Source organism: Bidens hawaiensis, unplaced genomic scaffold (assembly GCF_021521415.1).
Source record: "Bidens hawaiensis isolate Kalapana, Puna unplaced genomic scaffold, B.hawaiensis_p1.1 tig00043103_1, whole genome shotgun sequence".
Classification (NCBI taxonomy): Eukaryota; Viridiplantae; Streptophyta; class Magnoliopsida; order Asterales; family Asteraceae; genus Bidens; species Bidens hawaiensis.
The window spans coordinates 20620-47079 of NW_027505825.1; the positions used below are offsets into that span (position 1 = coordinate 20620).

A 26460-nucleotide genomic window follows, 5' to 3' on the forward strand; every position below is an offset into this window, starting at 1 on the left:
AATCTACAGGTTGGGCAAAAGGGATGGTTTCCTGTGTAAGGTTTCTTAGTTGGCGGGGCAGGGAGTGCTGGATTGGTTAAGGCATAGTTGTGGACTACAGGAGGTGTTGGGTAGGTTGACAGTGGGTTAGGAGTGTGTACTAGGGGTTGGTAGGCGGGTTGCTGGACAATGGGCGGGTTGGTAAGCGCATAGGCTTTGCGCCTGCGCTTGAGGTTGTTACGGTTTGAGGGTTCTGGTTTTGTTTCTGTTGGTTCAGGGGCAGTTTTGGTGGGTTTGGTCTTCTCAGCTCCCCGCAGGAACAAGGTTCCTGCTCTGACATGGTTGTCGCTGAGCACAGCGGCCAACTCAATAGCGTCAGGGAGGGTTACTGGGTTTCTGGCCCATACAGAATCTTGAATTTCCATGGGGAGACCCCCAAGGAATTTCTCGATGGCTCGGCGGGAAGGGGTAACAAGGTGAGGGACAAGCAAACTTAGTTCATGGAAGCGCGTCGCGTACTCGCGCGCTTCGCCACTGTATTGTTTAAGATTCCAAAATTCCTCCTCCAGGCGCTTAACTTCGTTGGGAGGGCAGAATTCTCGCGTCAGAATTTCCTAGAATTCCTCCCATGTCATGCTAGAAGCAGCTTCTGCGCCACGCGCATGAGCTACTCCATTCCACCATGTAAGCGCTCTAGATTCCAGGACACTGGAGGCATATAGGGTTCGTCTGTCATGAGGGCATTGGGTATGGAGGAAAGTGTTTTCAATCTTTTCGAGCCATTGGAGCATCACGGTGGCTCCTTCAAGACCTGTGAACTTTGGAGGGTTACCCGCATTGAAGGATTTAATGTTGTAACCGGAGGTGTTGGTATTGTTTTGGCTCAAAGCTTGGGCTATTGCGGTGGCCATTTCCTGGGAACGTTGCAGCGATCGCCTGCGCGCGGCTTCCTTCTTCCTAAGATGGCGAGCTGATAGTGGAGGCATTCTATAACAGTTTTAATTTTAGTTAATATCTTGGTTTTATCACAAAGTATAACTTTATAAAGCTTGGTTTCGCAGAGTTAGATACTATCAAAAGTTAAAGTAAAATAAATGACTTTAAATGCAGACTTAATAAAGGTAACAAATTCGAATCGAGAATCGACAATTCATGTATCACCATGACCTTCCAAATTCTCAATTTAAAATGACGAGTAAACGAGTATTGGAGATTGACGATTCATGTATCACCATGACTTTTCAATCCTCAATATAAAATATACAAGAAAATGAGTATTGGAGGTTGACAATTCATGTATCACCATGACTTTTCAAGTCTCCAACCTCAGAACATAATCGTAATTGAAAATTGAAAATCAACTATTCATGTATCACCATGACTTTTCGGATTTTCAATCCCAACAAACGAATATGTAAGTAAAATCAATAAAAATTGAAATATCGCGGAATAACACATAAAATCATATACTGCGCAGGCGCGAGCATATTCATAAATAACGAGTAATTAACAATAAGCGCGCAAACATGAGATTTCTCTCATGCGCGAGAAGGGACTCTTAGGTATTCTAGGCCGTTACGTCTAACCACCTATCCTAAAGTCAACGAGCTCTGATACCAATCTGTAACACCCCGACCAAAGGCGGATTATACATCGGGGCGCCACATATTGTTTCATTACTCGTGACACTATTGGGTGTCAATATTAAATAAATATATTCATTCACGCACGCGCAACGTAAACACAAGATAACATAAATCATTATATTATAAAACAAAATATTCGAACAATAGTAACTTGTCTTGATACATTTTAATCTAGGTCCAAAAGTGAAAACGTCCTACGTGTCCACAAGCTCCAAATGTAGCTACAGCAAACCTAAACATGTGTTAAAATAAACGTCAAACACTTGCGTGTTGGTGAGAAATCAAGTTTAATACAATACATAGATAACAATAAATCTGCGCGCAACATGTGTATGTCTGGTTTTCAACAAGGGTGTAATCTGATCGGGACCAACTCTAAGATTCATAGACTGCCAGTGCTCACAATTGAGCTCACAAACAAGACAAACTGTGCATGTGTAAACAAAAGAGAAAATCATAAACGATAGTTCTCCCGTGTTCATCTAATGGTACCATGTAAACTGCGGAATAGACCGACAAGACGGTTAATGATCCACACATACAAATAAACAGCCAAGTCTACGTCCTCAACACATGGGATACTGCGCGACTAAAGTTCATAAACAGTTTAAGACTCTAAGTTTGTATGAACACATGAACATCCCAAAACATTAAAAATAAAAAGGGATTAGGTACGAGATTACTCACTTGATAAATGATGCGGTGCAAGATAAAGCAAGAACCAACTTTAAACAAGCACAAGTTAACCTATAAATAAGATTATTGTTTTAATGATTGGTTTTAAGTCTTGATTATAAGTTAGCATAATTAATAAGTAAATTATATATATAATATATATTACCGGAAAAGCAGGGCAGAACAGGGAGGAAGACGGAGGCAGAGAGAGGAGACGACAGAGGACAACGGCAGAGAGCAAAGGAAGAGAAAGATAATAAGTATTTGTGTGTGTAGTGTTAAGAAAATAGCATTATTATTTATAGGGAAACCCTAGGGAACACAATCCCTAGAAAAGGGGAAAAGATCTCAAAAAGTAAAAGGTTCCAAAAGCAAAAGATATCAAAAGATATGGCAGCTGCAGGGGACAAGGGAAAAGCTGACAGGGAACAGTAAAAGCATGGGCGGTTCAGATAAAGGTATTGGTCAAGCATGGAAAAAGCAGATCTCAAAAGATAATGTCAGTCACTTTTTCTGCCAACCAATGGGGTTGGTGCGCATGCTGCGCCGAAAGTAACTTTTCAGACATAAGATAGGTCAGGTCAACAGCACAGAAGATAAGACATCACAAAAGCAAACGGCTAGATTAAACAGAAGAAAACTCAAAGGGTTAAACGCGAGAAGGCATCGAGCGCGAAGGCAAAAGTGCGCGAGCGCGAAGGCAGACAGAACCAACCTTAACGCGTCGCGGGAAGAATTATATTTCTAAGCGCGCCGCGGGAAGAACTTCAATTCTAAGCGCGTCGCGAGAACTATATTCCTTAGCGCGTCGCGGGAAGAACAGTATCCATAGCGCGCCGCGGGAAGAACTAAAATCCTTAGCGCGCTGCGGGGACAGTTCGTCTCGCGTATCGCAGTAACAGGTGGTCTTCACGCAGGCTTCCTTGTAAAGAGTCTGGCGCGTGGAGCTGCGCAGACAACCTTAGGCGGGAAGGAACAAAGGACAGAGGTTCAAGGCTTAAGGGCGGGACGGCGACAAGAGAAAAAGAAGGCGGAAAGAAAAAGGACGGGACGGCGGGAAGGAAAAGAGAGAAAGAGGCGGGAAGGAAAATATATATTATTACTAAAAGTAAAATATAAGTAAAAATAAATATTAAATCATAAAAGAAAGAGATCGGATCGGAGAAACGGGTACCTGGGTCGGGTCGGATCGGGTCAGATGTCACACTAACCGCACAAATCATGATAGAGGAAACTGAACTTTAACCTATTGACAACCGCGCGTCGAACGGTTAACTTATTCAGAACACTTAGAAAATATCTTCAAGGAAAAAATGAGGAAAACCTCCACGCAGGTCAGATATAGGTAAAGTTTAGCCATCCTACTAAGTGCAAGTGACGGTCTTACCCGCACAATCACGAAAGAGGAAGCAAAACTTTAACCTATTATCTGCCACGTTGATAGGTTAACTTATTCAAAGTACTTAAGAAATTGCTAAGTTAAACTAAGGTATGCACAAGCGAATCATATATTGATTATGCGGCAAAACAAGTGCCAAATTAAACTATAATATGCATGAGCAAGTCGTATAACGTTTAAAAAGCAAGAGTGATGGTCCTACCCGCACAAAAGATTTACATTCCATAAAAATTCAAGTATTACAAGAATGGCCAGGTATCTACCCGCCTACAAGAGTGTAAATCTATACAAAAACATAAACCTATCCTAACAGTGGGAAGGGATCTAAAGGTTCAAGCTTCAGGACCACTCCCTCCAAACCCACTTGTACCCGCACCATCAGTTGGCTATGGCGGTTCAAGGAAGGTCTTGAGAATGGTTAACCCATCATCAGCAGCAGCAACTTCGTTCACCTTCTCCACCACTGGATGCGGGAAGGCAGCATACTGGTTCACTGCTTGGTCATAAGCAGCTTCAGTATCCACATCATATAAAGGGAAGTTGGAAGGCGGGATGCCCTTCTCAACGAACCCTAGACCAAGGAGGAAGCCAGCCTTTTCCCCATCCTCATGAGAAGCGTTGAGGGCTGCGCTCATGGCATCGTCATATGATGTGTCCGTGAAGACCCGATGCACAACCTACAAAACAAAAATACAAGTATCAAAACCTTTTCTGAGTATAAAGAAAAGCGTGAAGACATTATGAAGCTAAGCTTACCTGCGACAACGCTTCTCGTAGAAGCCATTCCTTGGTAACCAGAGCCTCCTGGAGGGCAGCTTGAGCTTGGTTACGGGCGCGTTCGGCTTCACTTTTGTTAAGGTTGGCAAGCAACACTTCCCTAGCAGCAGCCTTACGCTCAGTATGGTCAAGCATACCCCTCTGGTCCAAGATTTCTTGAAGCTTCTTGGCGTCTTCCATGGCCAAGGCGTCATGAGCCTGCTGGAGCCTCTCTAATTTGGCTTTGAGCTCCTCATTCTCGGTGCGTAGAGGCTCAGCAACAGCTTCAGCCCTGGTGGCCCTCTCAGTTGCGTTCCAAGCGGTTTCCTTAGCCAACCGAAGCTGTTCGTTAACAGCTTGGGCAGTCTTGGAACGGGCCTCGAGACGGGCCTGAACTTCAACCTCAAGGGCCTTGAAGGCCTTCTCCTTCTCCGCAGCAACGGCGGAGAGCCTCCTGTTCTCCTCCCGGACAGCCCGCGCCTGAGCTACTTCTTGGATACGAGCTGCTTTTAACTTGTCGTTTTCACGACAAAGCAGCTCGACGCGCGGCTGCATCCGAGCAAGGAGAATTCGAAGCTCGTTTGTCAGCCTACCCTCCTGGTAGCTTGACATAGCTTCTCCCAGTGCACCACTGGGGGCGGCGTGGCGCGCCCACTCGACGCAGTCCACAGCCGTCCGAAGGGTGGTTCCCCGGCGGATGTTCCACCGCGGAACAAACACCTCATTCGAATCCGACACTGCAAAAACAAAAAGCAGTTAGGAAAAAATGATAAAAAAAAAAAAAAAAAAAAAAAAAAAACATAACAGGCCAAAATAACCCTACGCACCTGTAGGGTCGACGACAGGCCTGTAGCCGCCAAACCCATCTCCCGAACCTAACGGATATCCATCCAAGAGGTCAGGCAGATGGGAAGGAGGCAGAGATTGGCTAGACGCCCCAACCCCAAACATACCTGCTGAACCGGCCGGGGGCGAGGTGGTCACCGGTGCCGGAGGCGCGGTTGAAGCCGCCGTCGTAGGAACCAACGGAGGTGAACTCACAACCGTGGTCGCCGCTGCGGAAGAGCCTGCAGAAAAACTCACCGCCGGCTCAGTGAAGGAATCAGTGAATATGGCACTGACAGCCGGCGGAGACGACGTCACAGTTGGAATAGTTGCCTCAACCGAGTGAGCAACTGAACCAACACGTGAAGCAGGCGCAGCCGCCTGGGTCATCGCCTCGGGTAGGTTGACCAAACCTACCGTCATGGGTACAGAAGTGCTCCTCCCCGCTCCACCCTGGAATGCGGTTGCATCCACGCCTGCCTGAAGACAACATATTTAAATATAATGGCGGAAAGATATGAAGTTAAAGTTAAAGTTCACTTACGAGTCCTCTTGAGCTTGAAGGTGCGAATAGGGGGGGACGAACCCGATGGAGCCGGCCTCTTCACGCAGGTCACCGTCGTTGTACTAGGCTGCCCGGAGGTGACAGCTGTCTCAACCTCCGGAACAGTGGTCTCATCACCACCAGGGTTCCCCGCCACCTCTTCACTCTCGGTCTCCGACTCTGACCGATTCCCCTGATCGGCAGTGGAGGCAACCTTCGCCTTGCCCTTCCCGCCGGCAGCCTTCTTCTTCCTCACCAAGAAAGGACCATCTGCGGATTCCTCATAAGAAGATGACAAAATTAGAGGAATTCCCGCAGAGGTTTGAGCATTGAGAGGGCGAGGGTCAAAAAGTTCTTTACCTGGCCGCCTGGCGCTCAGGATCTCGTGGCCTGGCGGGTAGACCTCCACGAACCGATCCGCCGTTTGCTCAAGGATGGGCAACTCGTTCTCATCTAGAGCACGAGTACCCATCCGAGCGGGACCATCACTCTCCCGCGGCTGCATGAGAGACTGCAAGTCGTTTCCCTCTGAAAACAAAAAGAAAAAACGGTTAGAACAAAAACCCTAAATTAACGGATAATATGAAGCATACCGTAAGGGACAGAGTTCAAACCGTATTCGAGGACGATGGGAATCTGTGACGCCTCCTTCCACACCCGGCTCATCCCGAGCATCACCATCCCGGACTCCGCAAAGCGGTAAACCGGAGACTGGATCCGGGAAACCTTGGAGAACCATTCCGCCTCCTGGTAGTTGGAGGCGTGAAGGTTCGGGAGAGCTCTCCCGTTCTTGAACGTCATCGCTATGGGGACGACGCGAGCGGAGATATAGAAGAACTCCCGCTTCCAAGATCGAAGACTGCGCTCGGTAGCGCAGATCTTCAAACCCTTGATCCGATTGACCAAGGTATACCACCCCTGGATGCACCTCCAGGAATAGAAGGTCATCAGGCGGTCAACATGGGGCTCCACACCCAGAATGAGACACACCCACTAGAAATGGCGGATCTTGGCGATCGCCATTGGGTGTACCTCAGTCAGATGCACACCGTGTCTCTCCAGAACACGGTATACAAACTTTGTCAATGGGAACCTGAGATTCCCATAGACGAAGAATGCAGCGTACACCCCTATCTTGCCCTTGGGGGCATCGTACACCGTCTGATGAGGTGCAGGAAACTCAGGCTCGAAAGGCTCGAGCATGAACTTCCTGACGACGTACTGATAAGCACACTGGCACTCGCCAGCAGTACTCTTGTCATCCTTGTCCGACGTGGACGACGGATTCTCGAGGTATACATCGGACTCCTCGACAGTAACCTCAGGATCATGAGAAGACATGTTTGGGATGTAAACAAGAACGATTTCAGGAGAATGCTCGACAGAAAAGTTAGAGTATACGCCGGAAATCGTTTAGAAGAAGAAGAGAGGTGAAACTGTGAGTTGAGATGCAACCTCTCCTCCCTTTATATACTCATCGCAATGAATGCGATGAATTTAATGCGGAAGAGAGAGGAAAACGCTGGTGCAATGAAACTATGACACGTGGAAAAAGCAAGCTGGCAACAGCTGTTGACAGGACGCGTGCCGTAAACTTCGCGGCCACGCGCCCGAAAACTCGCGCCCACGCGCCTGAAAAAGCGTCTGGAATGACCATATACTGTCACGTCGTCATAACTTCCTGCACGTCCTGACACTGTCAGAAGAAACCGTCGGACGACGTTTCAACAGTTTGGACTGTTCTTATCCTTTCACCAACTCTTCGAATTTCAAAAAGATTCAAAAGTAAGCGGGACTATACCCCTTACCTTGGCAACCAAGTAACTATAAGACAGGTGCGAGTACAGTGTTAAGGCAAAACCCTTCACATACTTAGCACCCGCAGGGAATTGAAGCCAAGAATACCTCGGCAAACAAGTAACTATAAGACGGGTGCGGGTACAGTGTCAAGGCAAAACCCTTCACATACTTAGCACCCGCAGGGAATTGAAGCCAGGAATACCTTGGAAGTAAAGTAACTATAAGACGAGTGCGGGTACAGTGTCAAGGCGAAACCCTTCACATACCTAGCACTCCGCAGGGAATTGAAACCAAGAAGGATCTTCTGGGCCATGCTTGCGGAAACGGGAATAACATCCCCGCATAGCGGGAACGTCGAGAACTAGATTGTTTGAAGCTTTAAGATGGAATTGGTTGTTTACACATAATTGATCACTATGTTCAAAACTACCAAAACCTCATGGAGAATCTACACAAGTGGAACTCAGCGCTCCTGACTTGCGAGGAGGTTACAGACCTACCCGCATCATACCCAAAGATCAAGCAGAAAAGTCGGGAATTTCTGCACGTGACATTAGGACTTCCGCGGGAAGAATCCCCATGGAAAACCTTAAAACTAAACCCTTTTCAAAACCCTTTGCTTAAGTCCAAAAGTTCACCTCACTTATTAACAATTCATGAGAAGAACATTGGACTGGGGGGACTTGAAGAGGTAGGTCCCAGCAGAGCCCAGTTGGACCCGCAAGACTCACCTCAAAGAGGGACGTCTGCGCAGTTGAACCCGCAAGACTCACCTTCAACAGGGACGTCTGCGCAAAGGCTAAACTCGCAAGACTCACCTTGAAGAGAGACGTCTGCGCAGAAACCAACTGGATCCGCAGGACCCACCATGCTCAGAGACGTGACGTACTTACGCGCAGTACGCAAGCTGTTCCCGCAGGAAAAGCCTCCCAATGGTCGACGTACTCCGCCTGTTCCCGCAGCAACGGATACTAGCCATCAGGGAAGGCTACCCGCGCAGCAAGGCTACACGCACAAGGCACTTAACTCTTAAATAATTCAGTAATGTCACCTGAAGAAGGAGTGAGCAAGCCGGGAACACTCCCGCACAAAGCCGGGAACACTCCCGCACAAATGAGCCAGTCCGTACGATACTGGAGGATCTTTTGTACTGTACCTGACGAGGTATGGACAAAAGATCTGACCAAAGATACGACAGCTCACTGACAACAGTATGACGAGCAGCACGCTCTTGTACTGTATGTCACTATCAGCCGCTGCCTACTCACCAACCTGTCGGAGGACGTGCATAGCCTGCAGTTGGTGGAACAGGAATAGTACACAGCCGGCCTGGTCACTATCAGCCGCTGCCTACCCACCAACCACCAGCATGGCACGTGCGTAGCCCACAGTTGGCAGAACAGGAATACTATTCAGCCGGCTGTACCTGCTTGGAAACCTACCTTCGGCTATAAATACTCCAACACCTTGGAACGGTATTAGGTTCTCATACCATCATATCTGCTCTAGTCATTTCTCTTAATATACACATATTCAAGAGCAATCTAGTCTGATTCTCACGCCGGAGGGTGGTCACAAGGAGGTACCCCCCCTTCTCAGTGACGAGCTCACGGTGTCTGTTTTGCAGGTCATCTGAAGAACCATCTTTGCTGGATGTAACCCCTCGTGGGAAACATCTATTTAACCCCCAGATTATCCGTAATCTGCCCGGGGTCGATTAGTGTTTCTTCACCAGGTAAGAAATACATTGTTGCTAGCACTCTTTCACAACCCTATGGTGAAGCGCGGACTTCAATACTAAAGTACATTATAACATCAACAACTTATTAGGCTGAGGGGTGTGGAGCGCTAGGAAGGGCGCAAGAGGCCAGACGCTCGCGCCCCGGGGCGCGAGCACCACACCACCGAGGCGCGAGAGGGGCGCGAGAGGGGCGCGAGAGCGGAAAACGAGGCAGGCGCCAGGGTGCTAGCGGCTGAGAATGGCGTGAAGTTTTCTTGGAAAGCGTGAATAGAGCCGTTGGGGGGGGTGATTTATTAAAAAAAAAAACGTTTTTTTTTCCTATATATAATAACAAACCCATATCAAACCCATATCAAACCTATATCAAACCCGATTTTGTTTCTCTGTATTAAACATATATCAAACCCAAACCAATATCACATACCAATATCACATACCACACCCAAAACCCGAAATCACCCCATCTTCCAAACATTTTTTTAAAAACATGGCTGGAAATTGGTACCCAAACCTAGATTCAGATTACAGTTACGACGATTTATGGTCGGCACCCGGACCAACCGATGTTTTATTCGGGGTCGCAACAACCATCCGGCTTTCAACCATCCAACATACAACCGTCTCCTAACTTTGTAGTTCCGGAGACACAAGAACCAGAACCAGAAGGTGAAGCTGCGGGACAAAGAAGACGCGTCCACCGGAAAAAACAAGTTGCAACGGACGGGTCGGGTTCGGCTTCGACTGGAAGGGCGAAACGGAAAATCACTCCGTGGTCATCGGATGAGAAGGAAGCCCTGTGTCGGGCTTGGATAGCCATTTCTGAGGATCGGCGTTGCGGTAATTGTTTTAACGTTTTTAAAAATGATTTTAAAAAAAAGTTAAATAAAAAAGTTAAATGACTTACAAATTTATTTATGCATTTTGCAGCCGACTACCAAAAGAGCAAGGTCTTTTGGACAAAGGTTAGGGAGACGTTCTATTCGCTCGTTGGGAGTACAGAGCGGAACCCCGATATGATTTCGGGTCGGTGGACCGAAATCAGAAAATTTGTCGGCTTGTTTACTAATCTGTTCAACAGGAACGCCGGTCGTATGAGACCAAGTGGCAGTGACGATTTGGCGGTCTATAATTTCACTGTCGAAGAGTGGAAGCAGGAGTGCCTGCGGAGGTATGGGACGGTGAAGACGTGGGACGGTGTAAAGGTGTGGGAGAGGTTGAGAAGGTGTTCCAAGTGGGTTGAGCTGGTGGCGCCGGACCTTGATGCGGAAGTAGGGCCGAAACGGACTAAAACTAGTTCGTCTGGAGCGTACAGCACTTCCGCCGGGTCGGATTGCCGGGTTGGATTCGACCTAAACGTTGCGGGGGAGGAAACGTCTTCACCGCCGAGGAGGCGGCCATTGGGAAGGGACGCCAGGGGGAAAAAACCGGCTGAGGGGGAAGCCGTAAACATCAACGATCTTGTTGAATCCCTCAATAAATTCAACAAAACCATGGAGGTGGTCTCTATTGACAAAAAGGAAAAAAAAAGAATGAGAGATTTGGACTTCCTTGCAAGAGACTTCAGCCACCTAAATCCGGTCGACCAAATGCTGATGGAAAAACAAAAGGAACGTATCCGGAAGAGGTTGATCGAAGAAGACGAAGCCGAATAATAAGAATAATGTTTTTCTTTAGTACTTTAATTTTTTTTATATATTAATGTGTTTTTTTAATTAATGTGTGTTTTTTTAAATAATTTTTTGTTTTTTTAATAATACGTTTTTTTAATACATTTATAAAAAAATAAAAAAATAAACCGCTCGCGCCCCCTCTCGCGCCCCTCCACACCATGGCCCGGGGCGCTATCACCACTACCAACACCCATCTTATCAAGTTTCTCTCTCTGCCACACGTCACAATATTATTGGCTGGCGCCCCCACTCACGCCCCCTCTCGCGCCCCCCACACCCCTCAGCCTTAGCTTATCAATTTATTAAGTTGACTAAATAGAATTTTAAAAGCTCTATAAAATAGTTCTATCGAACAAGTTTATTAAGTTAATAAACTTGTACATTAAATTATTCAAACACTACGTACATATTTCTAGCATTTTCTCTCTGTTTTGAAATTTAGGTTTTGACTGAAAAAAATATCCTATGGATTGTAAATTGGGGATGAACAGTTTAAGGAAACTTGTTCAAAATACTGAAAATTGACTTCCCACAATGAAAAATGTACTATGAATAGTAAAAATTCCCAAATAGAAATAACGATAAAGTTTTTACAATATGGGAAATTTCCAAAAATGTTCATTTAAGGAAAAAGTTTCGGTTTTCCCCCATTTTACAACATGTTCTTAAAATGTTCACATTATTATCGGACACACTAGATTGTTAGAGTCAACAAGTTTTTTACAAAATTGGCCAGGACGAGTATTTTTGGAGTTGAAAATTTATCGGGACGATTATTTTATAAAACAAAATGTAAGGTGCGAGTTTTTTAAAGAACAATTTTGTCAGGGCGAGTAAATTACCAATGTCAAAAAGTGTTTTCTGAATATTATATTATTATAATTAGTTTTCCTCATAATTACTCGGAACGTAGATAATAAAATTTATGTCGACACCCGCATGGTTTTGAATAAAATTTATGCCGGGATGTAGATAAGAAAACGCGTCTCAACGGTATATTCCGAACTTTATAAAACTTTATATTTTAAAAGTTACAAAGGAAAAAACTAATTATGAGTCAAATTAATTATAATAATATAATATTCAAGAAACAAACTTTTTGACAATTTACTTGCCCTGACAAAATTGTTCTTCAAAATACTCACCCCTTACATCTTGTTTTATAGAATAATCATCCCGACAAACTTTCAACTCTTAAAATACTCGTCCCGTCTAAATTAGTGCTAAGCGTATGGCTTTAAATGACCCAAAAATTTACTCGTCAGATTTGTTTTTCCACTTGGTCTGACTGTTTAGGATTGGACATTTGGGGTATTAGTTGAGAAGAAGAGACAAAGTTGGAATTTCACTCCTTCAAGTGGTTATTTCGGGAACTTTCCCTTATAATATTTGTCTGTAATTTACATGGTGATTTGATTGGATGGGTGACAGGTACGATCATCAAAGATTATACTTTAGAAAGGTTCCTTCGCTAATTCGTAGGTGATCAGTATATGGCCATTTAAGTGTCACGCATTCCCATTTACAATGGACTGCGTGATTGTGATTAACTAAAAATGTAACACCTTGGACCTTGGGTGTCACAACGGTTGAGTTTGCACATGCAATATAGCTTTAAACTTTGAAAACTTTCATTAATAGCAACAAGCATACTATTAATAAGGTTACAAGTCCGTAAAGTAAGAATAAACTGTCATAATCAAAACAACATGGCATGACTGCCACTCTCCATATAGATAGCCCGCTATACTGCTCAGCAGCAAGCCCCCACGTCTCATACATGCTCTAAACTTTACCAAATATGTATGTATACTAAAAGTTAACATTGCTGAGCGAATTATAGCTTTGCATTATTATAAATAAAAAGGGATTTAATTAAACTATAATACATATTGCATTACTATCATATTCTTTATGTAAAACTATTTGTGGCATATATGTATATCACAAGAACATACTACTAGTATCAAATATGGCACAATAGCTTTCATACTTCATATTTACACATAAGAAAACTATCATTTTGACAATTCTCACTATAACACTTTCAGGAATGACCGTTATAATTCAAACTATAACACACTGATTGAACAATCGTGGTAAGTCATAAAAGTGTTTCCCTATGTACGCCGCCTATACCTGGAGTCTTACCATTGGAAGCTACATACGTCCACTATAACAATTTGTCCCGAAAGGGACAGAGAAAAGATGACACTTTAACATCGTTTCTTTAACAATCGTTACCTTTATTTACACTTTTAAAATTGTTACTTTAGCTATAAAATATATTTACTTTACTATATCACTTTAGTTTTATGTTAAACACATTTCACTACGTATCTGTCAAGTATGCATACCGTCTCAAAAACTTATAAAAGACGGGATCTAAAACTCACTGGATCGTCGTTAACTACTTTGTTCTTAGTCATATTAGATTGTGACTAGACTAAATCTCCAGATGTATAAAATAAGGATCTTATATCGTGCTTAACATGTTATGAACAACTTTTTCACTGATAAAACATGTCAATGTCAAATCCAACCATATTATCTCAATTGGGAAAAACACATAACTTCAATTCATATGATCAAAAGGACCATATCAAAAGTTTGTTATCCATCACTTGGATTCATTAACTATAGATGAATATGATTTGTATCTTAGCCCAAGTCTAGTTTGAGTCTCGAAATAGATATATAGGATCATTACCCTTTCGTCAAAAAGCAACCCAAGATAATCGTAGTAGTAAAGCTGGTTTTAGGTTAAATAAGTGTTTCTTTGGTTGTCACGAGATATGATTGTTCTTCATTGGTAGTATGCTTATATTGTGGGTTGGCATGCAAAGATCTCTTATATAAGGTAAAAAATTCCCACATGCACAGGGTTATGTACAAAGGAAGCATGATTTCAATACTATTGTATGGTTAGGGTCTACTACATTCGAGTGTTTTGAGTGTGCCGTAACTATTTTTTCTATCTTAGACTTCATAATTATCTTATGTTATTACCGTGTACGTATGCTTTCTTGTTATAATAGTCTTTGAACAAATATAAAGTAATTATGTAGCTTAAATGAAGTAATGCAAGATGACAAAACATGTACGAATAAAAACAATATCTTCGACGATAACCATATCTAGTAATCAATTAATTAAGTCCTAGAAAATGAAATTTGTCATTTTGATAAACATCCCTTAATTGTAACAACTATTCAAAATTTGTTATCCATCACTTGGATTCATTAACTCTAGATGAATATAATTAGTACCTTAGCCCATGACTAGATCGAATAATGATATATACATATTTGTTCTTTACCTTTATCGTCGAGAAGCAACCCAAGATGACATAGAAGTCAGGCTCATCAAATTGTAAAAGGAAGGGTACTAATTAAGTTAGTTTTAGGTTAAAAATGTATTTGGTTGTAACGAGATATGATCATTCTTCATTGATGGCGTGCTTAATTATAACGTGGGTTGCCGTGGCAAGATCTCTTAAATAAGGTAGAAAAATTCCGTGTGTGTGCATGGTTGTGTAAAAAGGGAGCATTGTTTAAGTAGGGTGTGGTTTGGGTCTACTACGTACATTCATGTGTATTGAGTGTGCTCTTACCTATTTTTCTATCTTAGGTTTGACAAACATCTCACGTTATTAGCGTTTCATCTCCTTTTTTTGTTATAGCATAGTCTTTATAACAAATACAAAGTAACTTACTATGAGTAAATAAGTAGCCTAAATGAAGTAATGCAACGTGACAAAACATGTACGAATAAAGCACTATCGTTGATGTTAACAATATCTAGTAATCAGTTCAATATATCACTTCAATAAAACATCCCCTAATTATAACTAGTCAAAGTTTGTTATCCATCACACCGCTACCAATTCTCCTTCTCTAATCTTCCTATTAAGATAAATCAAAATACATAAAAACTAAAATGTCTGAAAATGTATACCATTATCTCTAGGAAAGTTTTTTAAAATGATCCATTTAAAACTGTTCTCAACATTTGTTTAATTCTAGAAATAGCCCGTTTCAATCTAATCAGGACGATAAGATTCTGGAGTCATCGATTAGTTTTCAACGACCAATAAAAGCTGACATGTAGGCATTCAAACTCATCTTGGCCATGAGTTTTGAGCTCAAACTCATCTTCACGATGAGTTTTGACTTCAAACTCATTTTCGACAATGAGTTTGGGTCCACTTGTCATCATGTCATTGACACATAAATCTCACAGTAACGATTGAATTGGGACGAATTATTTCTGGAATTAAGCATAAGTGACGGACAATTTGGACTCTCTCTCCTAAAATTTGTCATTTTGAGAATTTTCCCTTATATCTATTACTCAACATTTTATCATGAAATCTCCATTCGATTTATCCCGTTCACCTAATCACAACTCTTTCATACCATCCACACATCAATGTAACTTCAAAATGGTGGGGAAGGTTGAAGGACGACACATACTCCGTAACAGATAAACGTGATCACTAATTGTCGCACATGAGAAAACGAAGGGGATGTGAGAGCGGAAAGAAACGAACGCACAATTATTTTGACGTTAACAAAAACCAAAATTTTATAAAAAAGATAAGGTGTAGAGAGTAACAGGTACAAATATGCCTGCCTGCCTGCCTATGTATCAGTCAATCTTTTCTATATAATGAGTCAAAGCTTTGTAAAAATTCTAGTTTGACCCCCCATAAAGTTAGGACTTGAAACAGTAAACACACAAGTGTGTGTGTGTATGTATGCATGATTGGGATAGCAAATGCCAATGGGTTCAGTTGAGTTGAGGTGTTGTGAAGGAGACAGATGCAAGGGCAAATTAGTCATTCCGTTTATAAAAAAAAGGACTTGCCAGACATGTGAGACTGAAAAACAACCAAAAATGAATAAAAAGGTTAATTGTCTTGAAGATGAGGCCCAGTCAAGCATCACTTTCCCCACACACTCTCTCTCATCTCACAGGTTTCATCAGCATGCTATGAACAAGAGTGCTTCTATTCTATCTTTCCTTTTTGCTCTTCCTTCAAACCTTTCAACCAGATTCATCAATCTCCAGGTATTTTACCCCTTTAATCTTAACTTAACCATCTTCATAGATTTCGCCTTAGATCTGCTCTTTATCAACTACTCAATTTCAATAAAAATCAAAGCTTTTTTGCTTCTTCTTTCTTGCTGATGACATCTGCATTTGTCAATTCCACGATTTGTTTTAATCGATCTGGGTATTGGGTTTCTTGATTGAACTTCAATTTTCATGATTTGGGTTTTTATTAATTGTTGATTTGAGATCTGGGTTTTGGATTAGTAAACAGTCGATGTTTATGATAATTTGTGATTAGGGTTTTTGTTTTGCGTCCGATCCACGTCATCTTTTTGTTTTCTTTTTGAAATGTTTTTGGTAGTTAATTTTACTAAATTGAATATGCTGATAATAAATTGACATTGTGTTGACAGAGGTCATAATTAGGGATTTAGGGTTATGGGTTTTTTGATCCAGTCAAGTGCATAGGTGATAGCTTTTAAATGGCTTCGAAAGCCCGTTCTACGGCGGCGGTGGTGGAAACCGCGACGAAGCGTGTTGTGGGAGATGATTTGGAGGCTAAACTGGCTTCTAAGCTAACGATTGAAACCGGTAAAGTTGGTTTGGATGAGGAGAAGAAAACCGGTGAGAAGAATAGTTCGGGTATCGGATAAAGCGAGTGATGGGACGAGCAGCGTCGGGTTAACGAGCGGGAGTGCGCGTGTGGATTTTGTGGAGAGTGGGAAGAGTAGTATGTGTAGAGGGAGCACGAGCAGCAATGTGAGTGATGAAAGCAGCTGTAGTAGTTTCAGTAGCAGTATCAATAAACCGCATAAGTCGAATGATATGAGGTGGGAAGCTATTCAAGTGGTTCGGGCACGAGACGGGGCATTGGGTTTGACCCATTTCAGGTTGTTGAAGAGGTTAGGGTGCGGTGATATTGGGAGTGTTTACTTGGCTGAGTTGACCGGGACGAAGGCGTATTTCGCTATGAAAGTTATGGATAAAGCTTCGTTAGCTAGCCGTAAGAAGCTTCTTCGGGCTCAAACCGAGAGAGAGATTTTGCAATCGTTGGACCACCCGTTTCTTCCAACGTTGTACACACATTTCGAGACTGATAAGTTCTCGTGTTTGGTTATGGAGTTTTGTCCCGGGGGAGACTTGCATACTCTTAGGCAAAGACAGCCCGGGAAATACTTCACCGAGCAAGCTGTCAAGTAAGCGTTTTTGAAAAACATTTAACATGGTATTTGGTATAATTTGATGGTTTTAAATGTTATAGCATGTTTACGATTTTGATGCTGTTTTGTAGGTTTTATGTGGCGGAAGTGTTGTTAGCCATGGAATATCTCCACATGCTCGGGATTGTTTATCGTGACCTTAAGCCCGAAAACGTTCTCGTGAGGGAAGATGGGCATATTATGTTATCAGATTTTGATCTTTCGCTTCGTTGCAGTGTTAGTCCAACTTTAGTAAAGTCTTCATCTATGGACTCGGAGCCCCTTCGTAGGAACACCGCGTATTGTGTTCAACCCGCTTGCATCGAGCCCTCGTGTATTCAACCTTCGTGTGTGGTCCCCACATCTTGCTTCTCGCCTCGGTTCTTTTCAAGCAAATCCAAGAAAGAAAGGAAAAACAAAGTCACAAAAGATGTAGGAAACCAAGTTAGCCCGTTGCCCGAGCTCATGGCTGAACCGACCAGTGCCCGGTCCATGTCGTTTGTGGGGACCCATGAGTATTTAGCTCCCGAGATCATCAAAGGTGAAGGCCATGGAAGTGCTGTAGATTGGTGGACTTTTGGGATATTCTTGTACGAGTTATTGTTCGGTAGGACTCCGTTCAAAGGGTCGGGTAATCGAGCCACGTTGTTTAATGTTGTGGGCCAGCCTCTCCGATTTCCCGAGTCACCTGCGGTTAGCTTTTCTGCTCGGGATCTAATCAGGGGACTGCTCGTGAAAGAACCGCAACATAGGTTGGCTTATAAACGAGGCGCCACCGAGATTAAGCAACACCCCTTCTTTGAAGGTGTTAATTGGGCGTTGATCCGCTGTGCCACACCACCTGATGTCCCAAAGCCGGTCGAGTTTGAACGGTTTTCCGCTGGTCCGGTTGCATCGACAAGTGAAAAGACTAATGTACCCCCGGTTGCTGCTCGAAATCAACAAAAAGGTTCAGACAATTACTTGGAGTTTGATTTCTTTTAAGTATACCTATGATGGATTTGGTAAGGGATAATTATGGGGGAGGATGGTTGTATTTTTCTTGGATGAACTACATGAAACTTGTGAGTTGTAATTGTCTGTTGTTGCATTGCATTGCATCATATCATTAATCAAACTCATGAACATGAAGATGATGATGATTATAATCTCTATTATGAACATATAAACATCAAAGACAACTTTGTTTATTAGTTTCTTTTTTGTTGTCACAAATAAGGTTTTTGCTTTCGAGTTTTATAGATAATAAATAAACGCATGCAACATTACAAACTATAGAATCAAATTTTCAGAGCTTGAAGCAGCCGCACTTAACAAAGCCATTGGTATGGTCCTGCATCGGTTCTAAGGTGGTCTCGCGTGGTGAAGGAGCGGTCGAGTGTGGAGAGGCGGGCTCGTTGGTTAAGTGGTCTTGCAACGATACTTCTTTCCCGTCACATATGACTTTGACTTCACAACTCTCTGGCGCGTTATGTATGATCTGATCAAGAGTTCCTCCACCCCCTCTCTTGCTGCTACTTTTAAGTTTCCTGTTGTCATTGACTCCATGTTACAATATGGTTAAATCATGATTCAGTCCCGTTTAATTAAACAAGTCGACCTATACCTATAAACTTATTACTATTATCGACGCTTACCTTAGGTTGGATTTGGTGGCACCCATTACCAGCTTTCTTATATTTAAGATTGGAATGAGGTCAAGAATGGCTTTTGCCTCCATGTCACTCTCAATAAGCACAGTTTCAACTTGAACCTGCAACACCAAGAACATATAAGATAATATATAGTATTATAGATACATAAACAGTTTGTATATATGCGATGTACCTTTGAAGACGAGCACACAGAGAGAAACTTTTGGAGGTATTCGGCTCTCTTGCTTCGTTCATCAATCACGTAACTTTCTTTTTGCTCCGGATTTGCTTGACTTATAGGTAACCTTCCCACTGTATATTAAACATCAGTTGTATTTACAGTTATATTATCAGTGGTCTATATATATAGCGCGGTTCAAAACACTGTTTAGAGTTAACAAAACATTGATCTGTCAAACCAACAGTTTAGCTTTTAAAAAGTTTCTTTGACTAGTGATTAGGATCACAATTATCAGGGCAAGGTATCTTTTGACATAAATACAAAAGAAGTGTAAAGTAAATTGTATTAGGGTGTTATGAAATGGTTTTTACACCCATGTACAGAGTATATTCGTCAAGCTATCACTAAAGTGGCGTGCATTTACTATTTAGTATCTGAATTAATTCGCATAATTAAAATCGTATATCTATCCAAACCCAAATAAGTCAACGGTTTGAGATTCAGATGATTTGGTTCACGGTTTAATTTTGACACTTTGCCGGTTAGAACATGTGTAAACCAAATCGATCATTTAACTGTTTTTCCTTTTTAACATATGCACATAAGGTATCATTATTATCTTAAATTTTACTGTAAATTTAGCATCTTGAAAAAAAAATAATAAAAAAAAATATCAAATTATCAAACTACCAAAAACGAAACCATCAAACCATTTAAACCATACGACCTATCTAACGCAGATTGTTTATCTTGTCGTTTCCTAAAACCATACTTACTGTTTCATCCCAGAAACATTACAACATGATGAACATGTTTTAGTTTGTACTGTGGTGTATGAATCAATATTAGTCACAAAAAATATGAAAATGAAAATGATTATAGAATAATCGTTTATAATAAATAAACTTAAACGAAATAGATAAGAAACAAGAAAGATTTGTCAGATATCATACAATTATCTTGTAAAAATTCAATTATGAAAACTTAAATAAGTTATATAAAATATGGAATGTTAAGCATGGAAATCAACAAATCATCCCCAATTTAGGCGTAACTGCATCCAATTTCCCCTAAATAACTTTATTCCCCTAAAGCCGGACTCCACTTTTTGTCAAATTAACTTTATACAAATGCTAATGATTGCAAAAATAACTTTATTATACATACTACAATGCAGACTCATCAACCGCCATTGTTTCCGACAACCTTAATTCCAAAACAAATAAACATGTGCTTACGTACGTGGCGTAGGAATAAACCGGAGCTCCGGAAACACATGAACCAGATACACAATGCTAGACGATCCACGTAGATCACTTCCAATGGTCCAAACCAAAGCATCCATACTCGCCGACAGCAGCTCATCGTTACCTCGCCACGTCACCACGTACACGACGTCGTTTGCATTCCGATCATAAGAACAATACTCACTACTGTTACCTTCGTTGTATCCTTCGGTTATTGAAGGCATGAGTTTATAATTACCACCACCACCTCCTGTGGTAATTGATAACTCATCTTCTTCAAGTTCTACTATCTCATGATGACTACTCCAGCTGCTGTTGTTGATACGGTAATCTTCGAAGTTTATTATGTTGATCGGCGGTGGCACGATGCTTCCGGTGGGGTTATCCGCCATGACTGATCGGAATCTGGTGGGTGTTGAACGAACGTGGTTTATCTACGTACGGTTATGTTGATTTTGACACACGTTGAACTTTGAATTGAGGTGGGGTTTAATCATTTAATCGGCTTAGACTTTTATTTATTATTATTATGGTTTCAGTTTATTTTATTTTATTTTATTTTATTTTTGTAATGTGAAGTGTATAGTTTAGTGAAAATAATATCTCACATAAAAGTTATCAAGATGTTGTAGAATGTGATTGACGGGGTCCGTAAAGAGTTATTTACGATAATTACAATACGATGGCCGGTAACAAATATAGTTTAATGTTTCTTTAAGCAAAAATGATGAAGCTAAAACATATAGCTATTAATAGCATTACTTATTTTCGGAACAGAATCAACTCTACTTGACACGCGTATATAAATTTATAAAAATTATAAAATTCTAAATGAAAACGAGGTGTAAAAGTAATTTTGATGATGTGAATAGATAACCAAATCAGATATAAGTTAGAGGAAAGAATGATATATAAAACGAACAATAAAAATATGGACTAATTAGTAGTAATTAAGATTTTTTTTTAAAAATAAGTCAGTATTGGAATATTATTCAAATGTGATGATTTTTATAAGGGAAAATTTCCAAAATAGTTCAAACTAGGAGAGGGATTCTCAAAATAGTCCCAAACTTTTAAAAATTCTCAAAATAGTCCATGGAAATCTATCTGCAGCGATACATTGGTAATCGTGACGTGAGATTTGAGTAGCCAATCACATTCTGACACGTGTAAAGGTAACGTGAAAGTTTCAACGAAATCTGTCTTCACCGAGAGTTTTCAAGCCAAAATCTTCTCAGAAACTCATCTCATCCGACGCATTTCAGGTGAATTTTGTCACCTACGAGAAATTTCAAAAAAGTTGCAAAAAAAAAAACAATACTTTTCCAATAAATTTAGTCTTATTAGATGATTTTCAAAAATGTTAAAAAAAAAACGATAATTTCTCAATAAATTTAATCTCCTTAGATTTTTCATAAAAGTTTTAAAAATCCGACGTGAAGGTTAAATGACAAGTGTTAAGAATGTGGTGGGTGGTGGTGGTGGATGATGGCGGTGGGTGGTGGTGGTTGATGATGGCGGTGAGTGGGGGTGGTGAATGGTGGTGGATATGATTTTCAAAAAAATTTTACACACAACTATTATTTTTATGCAAAAAAAGATAACCTTCATCTAAAAACCAACGAATTGAAATAATTTGTAACAAAATTCATCGTTTCTGATAACTCTTATTTTTATGCAAAAAAAAGATGAAATTCACCTGAAATGCGTCGGAAGAGATGAATTTCTGAGAATATGATTTTGGCTTGAAAACTCTCGGCGAATGCAGATTTCTTTGAAACTTTCACGTTACCTTTAAACATGTCAGATTGTGATTGGCTACTCAAATCTTATGTCACGATTACCAATGTATCGCTGCAGATAAGTTTCATTGACTATTTTTGGAATTTTAAAAAGTTTGGGACTATTTTAAGAATTTCTCTCATAATTTGAACGATTCTAGGAATTTCCTCTTTTTATAATTAGGTTGATGGATAATTAAATATTATACATATATACCATGGCGTATTTATCAATTCTTTTTTAAGTCAGTTGTTAGGATATACGGGAATATGCTTTTTGGTTCATTATCGATATGATTTTTAATGTCAGTTTTAAAACATTATTGCAAATTACATACGTTTTTTTAAGAGTTTTTCTAGATCTGGACTCTTAGGTTCTCCGATCCATTTCACTAACCGAAAAGTTTATAAATAAAAGACCAGTTAAGAAATAGCTAGCTAGCTAAGTAAATAATTTTATATTTTTAATAAAAATATATGTAAAATAGATATTTTATAAGTTATATTAATGAAGTATATTAAAGTGGTTAAATATGTAATATTAACCTTATAAAATTGTTGATGAGGTTTAATCACAATTGTTACTTTCATCCAAATAGATAAAAAGATATAAACGTCTTTGACTTAACATTAAAAATTAATGGAGTTAGTATAATGAAAGAAATGACAATATTTGAAAGTCTAGATGTAAAAGATAAAAATGAAAGGTCGGCATGACAGTAAAGTTGTGTATTTAACCTTATATAACATTACTATATATAACATATAAGAAGTTTGGTGCCGTTAGGGTCTTATTGGGTCACTTGGCGGCACCAAAATAGTCCGTAAATTTTGTTTTTGTTTTTTTAGTTCAGTCATTGTAACGAACGTAAAGGAAACCGACAAAACGCCATTTTTTTTGTCTTTTTGTTTTAGTTATAGGATCGACAACATTCGGGTTTTACAAACGTTTGAATTTTACCGACCGATGTCACTCCATTGGCCCACCTCAGTTTTTATAATTTTTTGTTTTATATTTGGTTTTAATTCCTGTACAATAACGCACATCACCGAAACCAACCGCAATCGCGTCGACTTACCGGCTCAACGCTTAGGACCAACAACGTTTGGGTTTTACCATCGTCTAAAATTTACCAACCTGCTCGGCGCAATACGCCGGGTTAAAAACTAGTTTTACTATAATATTAAAATGAAAGGTCAGTATGATGGTAAAGTGATTTATTATTATGTTTTTATTTTTAAATTATTGATTTCACCTCATAGTAAATATACTATGAATAATATACGTATCTAACCCATTTATTAACCATTTAATTCGATTTTTCTTTAATAATTTGCGTTCATTAACTTAAAAAATAATGAGTTCCCAACTACGTTTAATTGTAATTTTTAACATTTTGTTATATAGATTTTGTTAAAATGAGTTGTTTCAAAACAGGGTATTTTTTATTTATTTTGATATCGTACGGTATGCTACACAATTCCCAATAAGGTATTTAAGCGGGTGAAAGTATAGAGCTACTAACCAGAGTTAGAAAAGTTGGTTGGCATTCAAGCAAGAGAGAAAGAAGTCCCGATCAGGCTACAAGTGGGACTAGAAGCGAGGCCCGCTATTCCGGTCAGCTTGTTAGAAAGGGAACTAGCGCCCTAAAGACAGCTACTCTCGCTTTCTAACAGTAAACTAAACTGCCTTCCGGTCGCCTCACCAACGCCTTCTCTCCCTACCAATCGAACTTTTCCATCCTCTCCCGTTGGGAAAGGGGATCGATTACTTTTCTTAGCTAGGATAAAGTCACTGTCATCGCTCTCTCCTTGATCCCTGACGAATAGAACCGCTTTTGACCGAATAACATCAATACCAATTCGCTATAATCAGCACCAGTATCGGTATTAACCGAACCAATTATAATAGAACAACATCAATGTCACCATTGGTATCTACATATATTCTTTTTTATGGTTTTCACGACTGGTTTTGATTAATTTAATCGACATTTCGGTAAGAATTTTATAGAAACGAGTTATATTCAAACCACCATAGCACAATTTCTTGCCAAAATATCACGTATATGATAAACCTTAACGTGTTTACCTACTTAAAATCCATTAACTTTTGCATTATATTTTAAGTTGTGTCAAGAATATCCTCCCATACGTAACTAAATGCTGGATGACTATTTTTTTTTTTTGGTTTAGAGTTGTGGTTTCTTGCTTAACCCATTTATTGAATGGGACATAACGTGTTAACCTACTCAAAACATATTAACTTTCGCATCATTTTTTTAAGTTATGTTAAGAATATCCTCTCACATGTAACTAATTGCTGGATGACTTTTCTTTTTTTATTTAGAATTTAGTCAATTTAATCATGGAGGATATTCGAATCTCATCCGTTGGAACTTGGAAATATCAATCAATATACACAACGCAAGAAGTCCGATTTGAATGCTTCAAACATGTAATATTTCATCTATACATATTTAAATGAAGATGTAACTATAACCAATATATGATTAAATAACAAATGGCTGGTCAAAGTTATTTACAATGATCGATGATGCATTGTAAATAGTCACTAATTACTCGCTACCAACAAAAGTTACGTCTTGAAGCAGCACGTAACTAAACCCGAATAGGTTAGACCGGTGATTCCACCGGGTATGGATTATACGACAAGGAATTCGTTAACACGAGTAAGGGCTCAACAATTCCGACGACAGTAACATGCAAAACAGAACACCGTGAGCTCGTTACGAGAATGACAAGAGGGAGGGTCTTCCCGTAACCACCCTCCGACATGAGAATAAGTACAGTTCTTGTAGAGAGAGAAAATACCTAAGTGATTGATGTAATACGTGAAGTATGAATGAATACCTCATGATGATGAAGTGGATATTTATAGCCGGTGGTTAGAGGGATATTATAGAAGATATTCTTTGTAACAAACTGGACACATGTCCGCATTTGATATGATAAGACAACTGGCCATGTGCAGGGTTATAACCACCTTTCCAGTTGTCATTCTCTGATTGGCTGCTACGTCACGTGCCCTTTACGAGAGAATATTCGTGTAAACCTTCTACAAAAAGTTAGTTACAACCAGTGTTTTGAAACCCGACCGGACCGGTACCGTCAACTATACCGGGCCGGGTTACAGACTGGAACCGGCGACCCACCGGTTTAAACGGTAAACGCCCAAACCCTAGACCAAAATTGATATCTTGCGTCGATCTCACTTCACCCATTGATACAAAGAAATAAAGAGAAGAGCGAAATTGAACTGCTATGCTACCGTGTGCAATTTATTACTGAGCAAATCACAAGATTACTATTACCGGCTTTCAAATTATTACTTGGATTGGTCTCTCAAGATGGAAAGGAGCTTCACAGAAGACACACAAAGACCTTGTCGGCAGAGAAGATGAATTAATGTGAATGTGGGCCAATAAGTTAATATAATAGGCAAGGAAGATGGGTCAAGCAATGGACTGGACATTTATAAAGCGTTCCATGAAGTCCATGATATTAAAATTAAACAAGAACATAATGATCTTTAAGTTATTTTATTCATTTACATAAAAATATTTATATATACATAATATATATTATTCATACCTCATTCGGGTCAATGTCCGGTCCGACCTCTGACCCGGTAAGATGTCCGGGTCGGGTCTGAAAACATTGGTTACAACTGCTTTGCTGATGTCAGCCTTTCGTCATTCCTCATTTGAGATTTTTTTATCCATATGCACTTTTGTGCCGGATGATGGAGATATCCCGCGGATGAATTCTGAAGAAGTCCTAGGTGACCCGCGAATCTTATTTCATGATCCTTGGAGATTTTCGCTATCTTTTCTTTGAAGTGAGTTATGCGGGTGATGAGGATGTTCCGCGGATGACTTCTGAGGAAGTCTTGGATGATCCGTGGATACTCCATTATGGGTATTTGGAGATTTTATGTACCTTACCTCTATAAGTTCCCCTAGTCCATTGTTTCTTCCGCTTGAAATTTTTATGCAGGTGAAACTTTGAACTTAAGATATTTGTGGGAATCTTGAATTTTCGTGTGAACCCTTTGGAGATATTTATTTCCTTTGAAGATAAGTATAAGCGAGGTTGATGTGACAAGTTTGCAGGAGCCGTATGATGATATGACGCCCGTGCCAGCTGTCAGCTATACCATACTGTACCCCTTTTTTCGCTTTTTTGGTTTTCCCGCTTGACGTGTCGCTTCGTCATTGGACCGGTCAATTTCTCTCTCTTCTGTCGCGCTCTCATCGCATTAACTGCGATGGGTATAAATAAGGCGTTTTTTCAGGAACTTC

General features: G+C 40.5%; 1 protein-coding gene and 1 pseudogene across 2 annotated transcripts; one reads left to right on the top strand and one right to left on the bottom strand.

The window, feature by feature from the left end:
* Window positions 1-15990: 15990 nt before the first annotated feature.
* Window positions 15991-18446, top strand: LOC143615476 (serine/threonine-protein kinase D6PKL2-like; annotated as a pseudogene). Its single transcript, XR_013150483.1, has 3 exons — window positions 15991-16108; window positions 16562-17289; window positions 17385-18446. The product of XR_013150483.1 is annotated as a serine/threonine-protein kinase D6PKL2-like (transcript).
* Window positions 18447-18549: 103 nt separating this feature from the next.
* Window positions 18550-20795, bottom strand: LOC143615478 (U-box domain-containing protein 33-like). The gene is made up of 4 exons (XM_077088595.1): window positions 20350-20795; window positions 19120-19238; window positions 18930-19045; window positions 18550-18821 (listed from the first exon to the last, which is right to left on the bottom strand). The coding sequence occupies exons 1-4, from the start codon at window positions 20744-20746 to the stop codon at window positions 18581-18583; spliced, it is 873 nt and encodes a 290-aa protein (XP_076944710.1). The 5' UTR covers window positions 20747-20795; the 3' UTR covers window positions 18550-18580.
* Window positions 20796-26460: the final 5665 nt, after the last annotated feature.

What these genes read in the sequence shown, in the direction of transcription:
- LOC143615478 (XM_077088595.1), bottom strand. Translation starts at nt 20,746, where the DNA reads ATGGCGGATAACCCCACCGGAAGCATCGTGCCACCGCCGATCAACATA. An exon ending in CTGTGTGCTCGTCTTCAAAG is followed by an intron (nt 19,046 to 19,119) that starts GTACATCGCATA and finishes TTGGTGTTGCAG; the next exon opens with GTTCAAGTTGAAACTGTGCT. An exon ending in GCCACCAAATCCAACCTAAG is followed by an intron (nt 18,822 to 18,929) that starts GTAAGCGTCGAT and finishes CAATGACAACAG; the next exon opens with GAAACTTAAAAGTAGCAGCA.